Here is a 15,592-nt window from a genome sequence, read left to right on the forward strand (position 1 = left end):
GCTACATCCTGGAAATTTCAGATAATGTCTTTATTTTTTTTTTTAATACTTTGATTTTCTTTCTTTAATTCAGCAGGAAGGGCTTATATACTCTATAAATTTACTAAATTAACTCTATACTTCTTCATCCTTATCATGCAGAAGAGTACTGAGTAGCTGCCCTGTGGAACTTTAACTCAGTATATGCAATCAGATAGGAAAGAGTCATCTAGAAGGGAGAGCAGAGTGCCACATATAATAAAATGCTGTGGATACCTCACAATTTATGGCAATTATAAAGATTCAAATATTGTTTGCATGTTCACAAGTCACCCACTATTTAGTCACTGCTGCATGTATAACTTCTCCCACAAAACTTTAGTGACAGTGGTAAATTTATCTATCTATGTAGAAAACTGCTATAATAGTGTGGCACTCTCAATGTCTTACTGTCAGAAAAGGTATATTCAGTGTATGTAGAGAGCTAAGAATTTTTGTTAGCTATTGTTATCCAGATAACCAAATTAACAAAAAAATCCTCATTAATAAACAGTCAAAATTGTTATGCAAAATAACTTACTAATACCTTCTGCCTTTTCTCTGGTCTTCTGCTCACTCTTTGAATGTCCCACTCTGTCTTAAGCCTAAGGGTCTCACTCTTCTGTAAGAAGACATGGGAGAAGATTTGATGAGGCATCCAAAGATTTTTAGAGGGTGGAGGACTATATTCTTCACAGGAGGGGAACTGGGAGGAGTGGGTTTCAATACCTTTTTCCTCTTCAGTTTAACATCAGCTTGGAGTTATCTTTTCCATGTTTTGGATTTCTCTTCACTTAACTATAGTTGTGGATATCCAATTACTGGACTACCAGTGGAACATAGATTGCATCCTTAATCTTCCACTTTGAATTTAGTATAGTGCATGTTTACTTGTTTTGGGTTTTTTTAACAGAATTTTTAGTACATAAATATACTTTAAAAAAAGACATAAGGTGTGTCTATATATAATCTCCTGTAGCCAAAAAAATCAACCTCTGTAGCAAAAGTTGTAAAGTTCAATATTTCCTTTTCCTTTGTTTTCTCTGCTCATTTTTCAGTACCTTTCTCCCCAAAACACTCCTTTGAATGAAGTAGTTTTGAGGATTAGGAAATATTATTAGTATTAAAAATTATAATAACTTATTCCTGAAATGGTAGTTGTTGGGTTTTTTTTAGTGTAGCATTGGACTATGTATATTCAACTCAAATTCCTAAGCAGATTAATGGTTGCAGGACTTCATAAAGAAGACTGAATTATAAGGATCAAAGGTATAACTGCTACTTTGCAAATTCCTGTTATAATTCAATAATTTGAAGTCTGGTCACTGTGGTGTGCAAGAGTTCTACTACAAGCTATGAAATAAGCAGCTTATTGACAATTTACCAATTATCTTCTTAGTTCAGAATCAAGCAATTACATTATGAATTACTTCAGTTGACTTCATTGGGATATAATACATAAAGTAATGAACATAAATCTATAATACAAGGAATGATGAGATTAGAATCCATTATGAATTGATCATTTGACAGACCTAATTTGTCTGTTTCAAATACTCTTAAAATTCTTTATAAAAATGTATAGTCTTCTTTTCCCTTAATGGATATCTAACACCAATGGGTTACACATACAGAGAGAGAGATTTGCTGTGTTTCGAGTTACAGGCTGTTGCAAAGCTGTCTTTTTAAAGTACTTGCTTATTCACACTATGCTCTAAAGCATTAGAATTTCTGATTTTGATAGAGATGGCAAATAAATGAACACAACTAAACTACCTGAGCTGAAGGCTCTTTGTGAGGCTCAGTGAAAATACAGCTTTTTCTGCACTTAGCTGTCCTGTTACTTCTATTTTTACTAGCTTGTTAAATAGTCCCTATTACTTCAAATCTTAGCCAGAGGTTTGAATTTCATTTCTGACACCATAAGCCAGGAACCATAGTTCTAATGAAATAGAGGCACCTTAGCAAGTTGCCTAATTCAAGGAAGAACCAAAATGGTAGGAATTATGGCTCATGGCTGATGGCCATAGGAACTTTGGCAGTAGGCTGAAGGCCGGAGGAACTATGACAGAAGGTCTGGAAACCATGTTGGTAACTCTCTACCAGTGGCTGGAGAGGGTCCAAAAATTTGGTGAAGTAAGACAGTCTCACTGTGACTGTGTATAAGAATAGCACTGTTGGCATCAGCTCTGCAGAGCAAGAGCAAAACAAGAACAAAATATGCTCTGCTTGCTTCCAGTATAATAAAATTAAATATTATTCTCCTCATGAGATTCCAACACAATTTAATCTAATTTTTCAGAAAGCATCTTCAGTTCCAAAAATTTCTTTCTTTTGTACAAACATAGCAAAAAGGATTGAAAGACAAGATTAGAGCTGTGAATGGCTCCCAGCTGAAAGAGAAATGGAGAAAACAGGACCAGCATTGCATAAATATCTTTCCTTAAACAAGCTTTTTGAAATATCACATAATTAAAATTCAGTTCAAGTTTGACCAAGGTCAAATACAGAACAAAATTCTTAAATGGTAGGTATCCCAAGTAAAATTTTTATTGTTCAAATTTGCTCCTCAGAAGAGAAATTTACTAAAATTTCTTTATTAAAAAAATAAACACAGTGTTTTGATCTGTATTAAATTTTCTATTTTAAATTTGGTTCTGCTGAATTCCAAAAGGAACTATATATGAATACCAAAAAACAGACAAGAAGAGGACATAACTTAATATAGAAATAAAATTCCTAGTGTAAAAGTTCTGTCTCCTGAACCAGTAAGTAGAACTTGGACTCATGCATCAGTCAAAAGCATTCATGGCCCATCTTATACAGATGTTAAATCTTACGAGTTTCAAATGGCATGAAGTATGTTTTAGTATTGGAGAGAGGGGTTGAATTAATGAGAAGCAATATATAGTATTTTTTGAATTTTGTAGAAGTTGAAAATCACATGAATACATTTGAGCAGCATTAAAACATTTTCTTCTAAGTTCTGAGAAATATAGAAGTGATCAACCTGTGGAAAGTACTGCGTAATGGTTTTAAAACTGTTACCTGAAAGCTAATGATGATAGAAATTGTTCCAAGAAAACTCATTAGAAATAATACAAATCCACAAACCTGTATAAACAAGAGCGCAGTTGGGCACAATGTTCTTCTGTAGTAATTTTACTGTAATTTAGAAGGGTATAACACAAAAATATGGGAATTACACAGGAGGATATTACACAGAAATTGGGCATATCTGATAGATTTTAAAAAGCTGTAATTTTTTTCCCTTTGTTTCTTTTCTATTGTGACAAAAATTCAAGAAGTGATCTTCTGGGAAAAAAGGTAGAGAGAGATTTGATGAGAAAGATTGGTGAAACAGTTTAATTTAAAACTATTTAAAGCTATTTTAAACTCTTTAAATTCTTTTTAAAATAAATACTTGAGCCAACAAAGCTATTTAAACTCTTCTGAGTTCTCAAACCCTCCCCTAAGATAATTTTTTTTCACAAGTTTGATGGTTTTCCATCTTGTTTTCCAGGGAATTAAAAAGAAACAAAAAACAACCACGCAAACAACAAACAACGAACCAAACCACCAAAAACCCTAAACACCAAAAAAGCAAACAGATGAAAAATGTTTCTTCCTCCATCCTCTCTTCCAGCAGAGAATCCAGATATGCAATCTAATACAGAGCTCAGATTTCTGTTTACTTTCTGTAGCTATGGATTAAAAGGTTTCCTTCATCTAATTGTCTTCAAATTTTACCTTTATACAATGCTTTTTATTAGTTTAGTCTGTTTTTTTCTTTTTTGCTAGCTCATTTTTAAAGGTAAATGTTATTACTTTAGAGTAGACTACTATCAAACTCATCACATTTAAAGCAGGAAACTGAACTCCAGCAGGACTCTCAAAGGAGAGAAAAGTCCTTGCTGGTATGTACATCCATTAAGCAGCTGTGCTTGCCAAGTACATTAGCTACTTTTGTGAGTTTAACAAATTTCATCTGAGCTTTCATTCTGCTGACCTAATTTAACAAGAAGGAAATTCAATAACAACCCCTAATATTGAAGCATTATTTCCCAAGAGGCATTTAACAACACTTCTACATCAAATAATAATGTGTGGATAATGGAATATATATACTGAGGGCAACAAGAAAGTGAAAAAAGGGAAAAAAAGAAAGGAAACACTTCCCCCCATACACACACACACACACACACCCACACCCACACACACACACCCACACACACACAAAAAGAGAGAGTGAGAGAAGAAAATTCTATATACCCTTTTCAAAAACCCACTAGTTTTCAAAATTTTAATGAAACAGTTTTCAAAATTTTAGGGAAATTGAGAGAGAGAATTTCAACTCCCAATTTCTTAAGGTCTTTGAGAAGAAATATTTATAATTATCATGGAATAAATCATTGCCCTCTTCTCTCACTTAGAATACCTTTGTCTTAAAAGAACGCAAGTATGAGTTGTGATAAATTATTTCCAAGGTGGAGGACCTCCAGTTTGTACATGCTGATATAATTCAGCATATGTAACATATTCATCATTAGTAGCTTATATTAGAACCGATTTTTCTGTGTATTAATCGAAGTTCACAAATGAGGTAAATGTCAAAATTTTAGGAGAAAGGGAAAAGGGGTAAACAAAATTATATATAACTTGGTGTTTGTTTTGACCTATGGAAATGTGTATCTGTGAGTTACTGAGAACAAGGCTGGGGCCAAAATCCTTAATGGCAGTGGCTTTGAGAAGTTGTTTGGACTTCCAAATGCTGAGAGAGAGGGGAGAATGTTCTCCTGAGTGAATATGACTTGAAGACAACAACCGGTTCCTGAAAAGTATCTGTTCAGTTGTTAACATGCCTGCCCACAGACACACAGTTTTTAAACTATGTCACTGTATTTCATAGTGTACCCAATTTAAAATTCCTGACATTTTATTATAAGCTCTTTTAATCAACACAGGCTTACCGGAAATAGCTTAAGTAACACATCAATATCAAATTGAAATACAGGAAGAGTTTCTGAAATGTTTACATAGCTCTTCTTTGAAAAATAAAAATATTTAAGATGATAGTGAAATATAGTGTAAAGTTATTGAAAGAAGAGCACGTTACTTACCTATTAAAATCAGCAAAGAGGAGAAAAAAAGAACCCAAGCTTATTACTACTTGATTTTCTTGCCACATGTGGAAGAATATTCAACCCGTCCTTGTTTTTTATGGAATATGCTAGGAAGAATAGCAAAACCACCTCGATTAAAGTTTGCAGAAACTACACCCTATTAAGATGAGAAGTCAAAGATTATTATTGTTTACTGGAGGAAACAATTACCAAATGGTCTCACTAACAAAAACTGCTATTCTTTAAATGCTGGTATAGAAGTAAAGTGAAGAGAACTTGACTGAATTTCTCTTGCTGAAATAACATCTCATGATTCTGTTAGATGATGGAAGAAATAAAATAAAGCAGAGTGAAAAAACAAAAGTGGAGACAAAAAAAGGGTCAGCTGGGAGAGGCTTGCCTTCTCCCTGCAATATCACTTCCCACAATGAGATTAAATTCAGTATTTCAGGATAGTTGGAAAACAGGCTGTCATATTTTTTAAAATGTTTCCTACATTTTAAGGCTAAGCTCGCATCACTCTATATTGCAAGACCATCTCAAGAACTTTTTCTGTTTAAAAGTTTGCTTTGTATCATGTTGTAGTTCTTCTGATGCATATGATATTTCCTTTTACCATTTAAAATGCCCTGGAGAACTGGTGTTTTACCATTTGTAATTTCTAAAACTACTTTGTGTTAGAGTTTCATGTCTCTTGATACTAAGATTAATAAAACACTGAAATTCTTGTAAATGAAATTGGGTGGAAAACGTCTGAAACAAAGGCAGCAGTATTTAATGTGTAAGTTTCAGCAATATTTATCCACCAGTCTAAATAAAGAACACTCTTAGAAGTTTTGAATTTTTTTAAAATGGCACTCTTACTTTTTTTAAGGAAGTATTCTTACAGCAGCTTCCTGATATATTCAGTGTTCCCCCTACATGGATAACCTTTATATTTCTGACCAGATTGCTTTCTATATCATCATGTTTTGTATGTGAAGGGTACAGCAGCAGTGATGTTGGATGCTAAGGAGTGAATGCATTTCAACTTACATTGTCTCTTCTCTGTTTACTTTCAGGATTTGGTTACTGTATACAGTTCAGAGATGAGCTGCTGGAAACTGCTTGGCTGCATCAGAAACTAGATACATAAAAAAACAAGCCAAGAAAAAACAGGACTTTACGCTCCACTGCCGACTGGCTTGAAGAGCATCAGCAGTGGAGAACTATGACAATACAGCAAGTCCTATTACTTCTGCTGCTCTGGATGTGGCTGCCACATCCCTGCCATACAGAAATGCTCTTCAGAAGGACTCCTGATCTCAGACCCAGAAGCTTTGGAGGACGTGCTTTAGGGAATGATGGGAAAGCAATTCACCGCCAGAAGCGAGGCTGGATGTGGAATCAGTTTTTTCTTTTAGAGGAATACACAGGATCTGATTATCAGTATGTAGGCAAGGTAAGTTTCTCATAAGGTTTTCTGTATAATTTTCAAGTGTTCTTATCTTTCCACAGTCTTATTTTCTATGTCTTATTCTAATGTGTAAGAAGCAGATTTCCAAGAAACAGATAAACTGTTTCTCCTATTAGAACCACTAACTTAATGTTGCTAGTTAGAGCTACTGAGAAATACCTGAAGGAAAAAAATAAAAATATTTTTCACAGTTTTTTTTGTTAAGGACATAATAACTACCAGCAACCCACTCAGTATGTCTTCATTATCAAAGCATAATATTATATAAATCATTATTAAATAATTTTTTAACTCTGTCTCTGAATATTTCATGTTTCATACAAGATATTTCATTCTTTTTCTATGCTCATGTTTGAGGAATGCAGCCTATTTTGAAGAAAAAAATATTCTTCCTCTTTACCTCTCCCTGAAAATCAATTAACTGCAGGGAGTAAAGTTTACTTGCAAACCATGTGATAGAAATGACGTGGTTAGGAAGTGAACTGCAATAGAAGACAGCAGACTGGTACATGTGACTGTATAGCTTACTAGAGGTATACATAAATGACACTGGAAGTGTCCTTTAAATCATTTTCTGTTGATGCTTAGGTTTTTCCAAGTAATTTATTGAAAATATATATAATGTATAATGCTAAAATAACATTCAGTCAGGTACAAGATGATAATTCAAAGTGGTAATTTTCTTGAAAATGAAATTTAGTGTCACCAGTAATGGGTAGAACTTAAAACCAATGATTTGTTCTAAACAAATTCAATTTTCTATAAAGCCGATTTTGAGTATTTACATGGTTTTGAACTTGAAAAATACCACAGTGATATATTGACTTTTTGAAAATCATTGAACCACAGAGCAGCTAAGATTTTAAGGCATGTTTGGAAATCAACAAGTTCAAACCCCATGCTCAAAGCAGAGTAAGCTTGATTTTTCTCATGGCTATGTCCTGTCAGATTTTAAATAGCTGCAAAGGTAGAGACTTCACAATCTCACCAGACAAACTATTCAAGTGTTTGACCATCCACTCAGTAAAAGATATGTTCCTATATTTAAAGGGAATTTCTTGTATATCACATTGTGCCTATTGTCTCTTGTCATGTCACTGAGCACCACTGAAAAGAGCAGGGCCTGTCTCCCTCACTTCTTCCCCACAAGTATTTATATACATTAATAAAGTCTGTGCTGAGCCTTCTCTTCTCCAGGCTGAGCAATCTCAGCTCTTCTCGTATGAAAAATGCCCTAATCCCCTACTCAACTTTCTGGCTACTTCCTGGACTCCATTCCAGTGGTTCTGTACCTCTCTTCACATGGGGAACCCAGACCTTGACACAGAAGTACAGATTTATCTCACCGAGGCAGAGGAGAGAGGAACAATCATCTCTCTTGATCGCCAAGTGATCTCTTCCAAATGGAGCCCAGGGTGCTGATGACCTTTGCTGCAAGGGCACATTTCTGGCTCCTGGTCAGCTTGCTGTTCAAGGTCACTCTGCAAAACTCCTATCCAGCCAGCTGGGCCCCAGCATGTACTGGTGTATGGGAGCATTATATTATAAAATATTTCTTGGAAGAATTAAGGATACTGGAGGATTTGTGAAAAGAAATGCTTATTAAAACTTATGAAGTTTAAACACTAAGTAAAAATTTGAGTGCAGGCTTATGAATGTAAGTAATTTTTTATTTGTTGCCTTGAGTCTGTAATATTAGCACTAGCATTTAAATACTGCAGCCATTTCCAAAGCATGTTGAGTCTTGTAAATAGTCCCTATATTTATTTCATCCAGTTCTCAAGTGTAAAGTCATGACTACCAAGTTTTCTTAAGCAAGTAGGCCAGTTCCTCAGTCTGGGTCAGGTAGATAGTTTATGAAAATTGACCTTACCCACAAAATAAGAAGGGTCACTGTATCAAAACGTTTACTATTGTATTGAAAGTATATTGCTTACAACTATTTTGATAGGTAGGTGACAAGAAATGCCACTTTCCTGTTAATTTCTCTGCAGCATGTTTAGAGATGGTGTTTGGAAGTTTTGGGAGATAATAAGAGAACTCAATGATTCATGGTCAAGGACAATGAGAGAATTTTTGTACAATGCCAGTGGACAAATCAGCAGAACTTCCAAAGCTGATTCATCTGGGTTTATGGTTTACATCTTTTGCTGTCTGATCTCGTGACTGATATATTTTTTCTTGTTTCATAACCTGCATCTAAATATCTGTCAGGGAAACTTCATAACTGGTGAATATGAAACAATTGTCTGCAATTCACAATGCAATTTATGCACTCATTTATTCACTGTTTGGTTCATCTTGAGAATGTTCAACTACAATAATATGATGGAAATGGGGTTCACTGAATTAAGGGGATACAAAATCCCATAACTACTGAAGCATGCCTTCATTAATCTGTGTGGAATGGTGGCAGAGTACATATTGGCTGGTTATGGACATTCCCAGGTTTCTTTAGATTAGGATTTATTATTATCACAAGTAAGAGGATGGTCATCCTTTCCTTCGTGTAACACAGAGCATCCTTAGAACAGAAATCAAAATTATGTAAGTGATTTTTGTATATGCAGAACCTCAAATAATGATTCCAGCTGTATTTCTACTAAAGGTTGAAGTCACAAAGAAGAGCCATGTGGAAAAACAAACCCCTCTCTCTCTCTCTCTCTACATATATATATATATATATATAAAAAATATAATTTGTCTTTGGGGTATCTTTAAAAAAAAAAGAAGAAAATCTGAAGAAATTTAGAAGAAATTTCTTACTAGAAGAAAATCTGAGTAAAAGTCATCCTCCCATTTTAATTAAACAATGCAGGAATGTTCTAAAAGAAGTGTAAATCTCATGTCAGAAAACCCCTTCATTAATATTATGGAAAGTTGATTCATAATTTTTATTTCTTTTCTTAGTATATAGTTTCAAGGCCCATTTATTGTTTTTCAAATTAAGTGCTGAAATTATAAAATATTATGCATTTTCAAACCTGTTCTGAAAAACTTCAGTTTACTTTGAGTATATCCAGAAAAAAAAAGCTTTTAAAACAAAACTTTTATTTTCTAGTAGTTGTCATCTAAAGGAAGCACTATGTACCAACAATATCTTAGTACAGGATCACTCAAAAATAAATTTACAAGTAAATTCTTTATCCATATTAAAGTTCATTTCCCCTCTTATTATCTCAACAGATCTTGTCAATTGTTTATTTTTGCAGATATTCTCCCAATTTAGATTTCTGAGATAAATATTGACTTTTTCTGGCAATTTCCATTACAGTTGTTTTATTGCATAAACAATCCACTGACACAAATATTTCAGCACTTTGAGAGACTGAAGTTCTTAGTAACACTGCAGTGCCTTTTAGTATCTCAAGGGATAATTTATCATATATTTGCACATAAATGTATATAACATTTGTGTGTGTCATATTAGAACTGTTACCAGAAAGGATTATCCTGGCAGTATTCACTTTCACATGCTTGTAATGTAGTCATTATCTTTGATGGTGTAAAGAGCAGAACATGTCAGCCTCACTTAGTTCCTTTCACTTAAAGAATCCCAACCCAGACATGTTTCTGAGGGAAAGACTTAGTAAGCTGTGTGTGCATGACACATTTTCAGGAGCAGCAGTTATAGTTTCAGTAACTATCCATTGACACTGTGGATGATGTGCCACATAACAGTCAGGAAGACATAAGGCAGTGAAGCCTCAGATGTTGCTTGTATATTTGTTTCTGATGAAGTAGCTATCAAAAGTACTGGTTTGAGGAGGGTAGCATAAAATATCATGTTTTGATTTCAAAGAATTCATCATCAGGTGTGACACATATAAGAAATGGTCCCAATGAAGTGATGTTATTGTAGTGGTAAGGTGAAGACTTACCAAGCCCTTTTAAAAATCTCTGCATTTTGATTTCTGAAGAGGGTTTCTACCATAGTTCTTTCTTTTTTGAAGACCTTTGCTGCTATGAGAGACTGAAGAGAAGGGTTTTGAATTCCAAGTGCTAATGTGCAGGCTTAATATTTGGTGTGAAGCTCTGACTGAGAAATATAAAATGCCTTTTCTTTCAGGTGATGGTAATCAGCTCTGTGGCACTGAAGTTCTGTAGAGGCTGAATTTTCAGCTAGAGCAGATTCTCATGACAGAGATCAATAAAAAAGAATGGAAAGGGTTGGAAGATATTCTACAAACTGAATAAATGAATAGTGATCTGTCAAGGTGAAAGAGGGCAGCTAGTCCTTTAACAGTTTCCACGTGAGGTGGTTTTGGTACAATTCCACATGAAGCAAAGCCCAAGTTATTCACAGCTGTGTATCTTCAAAACCCTTATCTTATTAAAGATACTGCACTGTGATGGAATTGATATTTGAGACACAAGAACATTTATAAATTTATTTCTTTCTCAGCAAGACTTAAAATACAGAATGTGAAGAGGGTTATTTAAGTCTCAAGTCTATGAAAGATTGCTTTTGGGGGTACATGTGTGGCCTAGAAATTTATGAACAGGTCAACAGTGTCAGAGTGTGATATTGTTTTCCCATAATATCAGAGACATCAAAAGCTTCCTGTAGGATTGTCCTGAAGGCTGATTGATTCTCAGTGAGTCTGGGAAAGGTTCATTCTCAAAGTCTGTTGAGTCTTAGTTTAGTGGGAGTTATGACTATAACTGCTTAGATTCATCACTTACTCTAAATCGTTTAGTGTGCAGAGGGTTGATATTTTCTGTTTGCAGAAGGATTATTCCATTGGAAACCTCAGTGTATGCTGGAGGCTCTGATTTCTTGCTTCAGGAAACAGCAGCAAAAGGTGCTGGTGGCAAAGAGCTATCCAGGCTGAATACTAAGGTTTTATTTTCATAAATAATGAATTGTTTGTTAGCTACTGTTCTGGATGTACCCCTACAATACACTGGGTTTTGTTGGATGATACAGAATGCAATGGGCAACTGTTGAAGAATGCAAAGGCTTTGTATTGTTTACAAGTCTTTTAGTGATGACCAAAAGAGCCACAGTTTTTGTGCGCCTGAATTTGAAGCCAGATATATTTGTTCAAAGACTGTGGCTTCACAGCCTTGGACAGATGTCTGTGTGTGTAACTTTCTTTAAAGTGTTGTCTGCTTAGAAGAAAAGAGAGGTTAAGTCACCTGAGTAGGGCATACTGAGGGCATACTTCCTTACCCACTGCTTAAGGAGACGATTCCCAGTGTCCAAATTATCTGATTATATTTTTGCTCAGATGTGTCCCACACTTTAAATGAAAGACCTAAGTGGGCACTCCCAGTTCCTTTCTTTTGAGCCAGTGAGTTTTTTAAGTTGATGGGTCATGATGTCCCCCTGGCCAGAATGACCTTTTACCTAATGAGAGCTGATTCAGCACAGTTGCTTCTTTGGCTTTCCTTGTAGTCCATAAATTCTGTATTCTTTGTGTCCAATATCAGTGATGTGTTCTTCTCCTGCAGTTTTTTTTTAACCTCCCCCTGCATCTGGGGAAACACCCAGAAAATAGTATGACCTTTATCTTATCCCAAGTTCCTGCTATGGGGCCTTCTCCTATAGTTCGAGTTCAGGGTATCCATGGAAGGATGTTTGGGTGGGCCTAGGTGTTCATTAGTGGTCGCAGATGCCATCTGTCCCATAACTTGGGGTGGTCTTTGTTTGACCAGTGATATATGTACAAGCAGTTGCTTCCTTACGCAGTTTGCCATAGGACGAATTTTTGCCCGGATGCATTAACCAGGATGAGCTAACCAGACCTCACCTCTGTGAGGCCTGGGATTCATGCCATTCTGCTGCTCCATTCTGTTCTTATCTCATGGCACAGTCCTTCTGTGGGATGAGCAGTGTTCAAGACAGGCAACTGTGCTCTTCAACTCCTTGCAATTCCAAAAAGAGAAGCAAAGCAAAATACATAGAAAAAGAACAGTAAGACACTAAATTGCTTAGGTAGACATATCTATATCTCAGGTAGACACATGTAAATGTGCTTTTATTCAAGAGCTTGAAGTTAAACACGAAGCATAGTAGAGGACCTCTTTCACTTCCGTGCGTTGTTTTGAGGCATACTTTGCATCGTTTTAAAGGTCATGATAACTGAAGGAGTTACAGTCAAAGAAGTGGGATATCATCTGTAAAATTATATTTGCTCAACTTTCAAGCAAATACTAATTTTATAATCTGTTCTTATATCTCTTTGGCCTCTATAGGACCCTAAGTATTTTACTTACCAAGTTTAACAATTTCAATGGTCTTGGAATCTGAATAGATCTTTACAAAAAACAAGGTGGTTTTATTTTTTTCCCCTCTTAAGGAAAACTATCTAAAACTGAATGTAGGAGATGCAAAGTAGAGGAAGATACTAATGGAAATTTCAAGTTCTACTGAACAAAGTTATGAATCAATTGAAAATAAAATGAACTTAATTGTTCTTCCTGACCAAAATGACCCTTTGCAGGCAATTTAAAGCTTTCTGTTTCAAGCACGGCTTTTGCATGCTAAAACTGGTATGTTGAACTTTCGAGGTAAAGCACTAAAAGGTATTTCTTGTTTGCTGTCATATGTCCGGGGCAGTGTTTTACCGCTCCCTGAGGGGCTCAGCCTGCCCTGCGCTGCAGCCGCTGGCACAGCCTGGCGCCGGGCGGGGCAGCTCTGGCACAGCCCCAGCTCCGCGCAGGGAACGCAGGGCAGGGCCCCCAGTGCTGCCCCTGCCACTGAGCGGGCACCTGCCCTATATATGATAACACGCCTGGCTCACGTATATTAACACAGCTTTTTATTATTTCCTTGTCCATCTGTCAATAGTCCTCAGTATTGCAGAATTACATGCTTTGTTCATACTTAATCTGCCATGAGTGCTTCACAAATACCACTTTCCAAACAGTGTGGGTATTTCACTTCATGTATTTCCAAGTCCATCCATCTAATTGCTTTCAAGTGTTTTACCCTTATGTAAATAATTTGCAAGTCTACTTATAAACTAATGCAAATATGAGTAGGGACAAGTAACTGAATATTTTTTCCTCCTCTTCTGTCAAGTAAATGGAAGCTACTTGTCTAATGTTATTGAGTGCTTAGAGGTGGCATGATAAATGCAAAACACTGGGAATGTATGAATCATAGAACCACAGAATCTCCTGAGCTGGAAAGGACCCACAAGCATTGAGTTCAACTCCTGGCCCTGCACAGAACCCCAAGAATTACACCATGTGCCTGAGAGCATTGTCCAGTGTTTCTTGAATTCTGGCAGGCTAGCTTTACCTAAATGATTTAATGAAAACTATCTACTTTGATACAAGAGTGAATAATATTATTTGACTTCTCCATTTTTCTTCTGCACATTGATATTTGAGTCCAAGCCATTTATCAATCTGATGAGAACTGGTAAATGAGCCTGAGGAGTCAATACAGTTCTGCTAGTCATGGAGGTAGGTTTCCTGAAACTGCTTTACTCAGTATCTGAGAAAAGTATTTTTAAATGGTAGATTTTAAATTTATTCTAGTAATCCCAGTAGCAGTAATCTGCCACTTTGAAAATAATTTATAAAATAAATAATTCTCATCTGTGTAAGCACAAAGTGAAATAACATCTAGCAGTGGTCAGGAATATTTAGAAGGAAGATAGTCTAAATTACAGGCATACTTCCAGCAGGTGTAAAATCACCAATAAGATACATTTTGCTGCCTTTATGAAGAACACCTATAGCTCTCTTGGGTGGTTTTCATTTAGAGTTTGTATCTGATTATGCATTGTACTTAAAACAACATCATACTTCAAAATAGTATAAGAAACTGAGAAATAGTTTAATCTGAACTCTCCAGTTCCTTTCAGTTCAATTTATCTTTCAGTTTTAGAATTTTATCTGCTTGTCACAAAAAAAGATAGTCCAAAAGGGAAAGAACTGATAAATCTGAAATGATTTATATTCAAAGCCACAACTCAGGAAAAGCAGAGTCTGCTTCATCACAGTACATTCATTCACTCAAGGAATTAAAAACCATAATATAAAAGAGAGCATTACAAAATTTTGACCTATACCTTATTTGAAATTATAAATGTGTAAATAGCCAATAGTTACAGCAGCAGTTTAAAGGCTGATTCTCCTTAGGGGCTTTTTTTTTTCCTTCTCTTGATTTTTTTTGTTAAATCAGATGCAGATGACCTTTTAAATATCCTGTATACACAGATAGCAAGGAAGATCTGGGAGTAATACTGTGGAAAAATTGGTGACTTGCAACAAAATACCCATGAGGGAGAGAGTTCTAAGAAGTTAAAAGTTGATGTTTACCCTTTTAAAATGTCTTCCTGCTAGAAGGTTTTCCTTATATCTGTGAGTGGTTTTGTCTTTGAAGATAATTAAAATAAGATGAAGCAAAAAGACTGTAATGGTAAGTTCTTCCAAAGTTTCTAATACCTTTTGTTTTGAGGCAGGAAGTATCTGAAGTCCCAGAAGATAGAGTAGGATTTGCTTGCAGGAGTAAACAAATATCATTGTCCAGCTCACCAGCGTTACTTTCTCAAAGAGTTATTTCTGATTCCTGAGTTTTTTCAATAGCTATTTACTTCAGAGCATTAAAGGAGGACAGGACCAGTGAGGGAAAAAATTACCCTTCAATTTTACAATATTTTGGTCTGTAGTAATTTTAAATATATAACCCTAGATGAGTTCCTAATCTTTTCAAGCCTGAGAACAGAAGCTGTCTTGTTTTTGTTTCAAAGATTGAATTCACAGACCACCCAAATTCTTGACAGGCAGGTCCAAAGGTACCTTACACATCTGAACACATGTCAGAACTTAGAAAATTATTAGTGAATAGTTAGGAGGCTTGGTATCATAAAAGGCATTCATAAACAGATTTATGCAAAGAGCTAGGTGGAAAATATGTGCTGAACAAAGAAAGATAATGTTCTGGGATACTCATGGTATTGTAGTTTTTAAAACTAAGAAGTTACAAAGATTGCTGCCTTCACTGTATACTTAGAGGACTGGGAATTAAAATTTG

General features: G+C 35.4%; 1 protein-coding gene across 3 annotated transcripts in view; it reads left to right on the forward strand.

Moving 5' to 3' along the window:
* The window catches only part of CDH10 (cadherin 10), a 93,353-nt gene that overhangs the window by 32,389 nt on the left and 45,372 nt on the right, over positions 1-15,592 (forward strand). For all 3 annotated transcript variants that reach the window (XM_071453709.1, XM_071453703.1, XM_071453717.1), the window contains exon 2: positions 6,203-6,582. In XM_071453709.1, coding sequence (XP_071309810.1) covers positions 6,352-6,582 — 231 coding nt within the window. In that variant the 5' untranslated portion in view covers positions 6,203-6,351. The remainder of the gene's footprint in view (positions 1-6,202; positions 6,583-15,592) is intronic.

Source organism: Agelaius tricolor, unplaced genomic scaffold (assembly GCF_023055355.1).
Source record: "Agelaius tricolor isolate 1412-34295 unplaced genomic scaffold, bAgeTri1.0.p SCAF_2, whole genome shotgun sequence".
NCBI lineage: Eukaryota > Metazoa > Chordata > Aves > Passeriformes > Icteridae > Agelaius > Agelaius tricolor.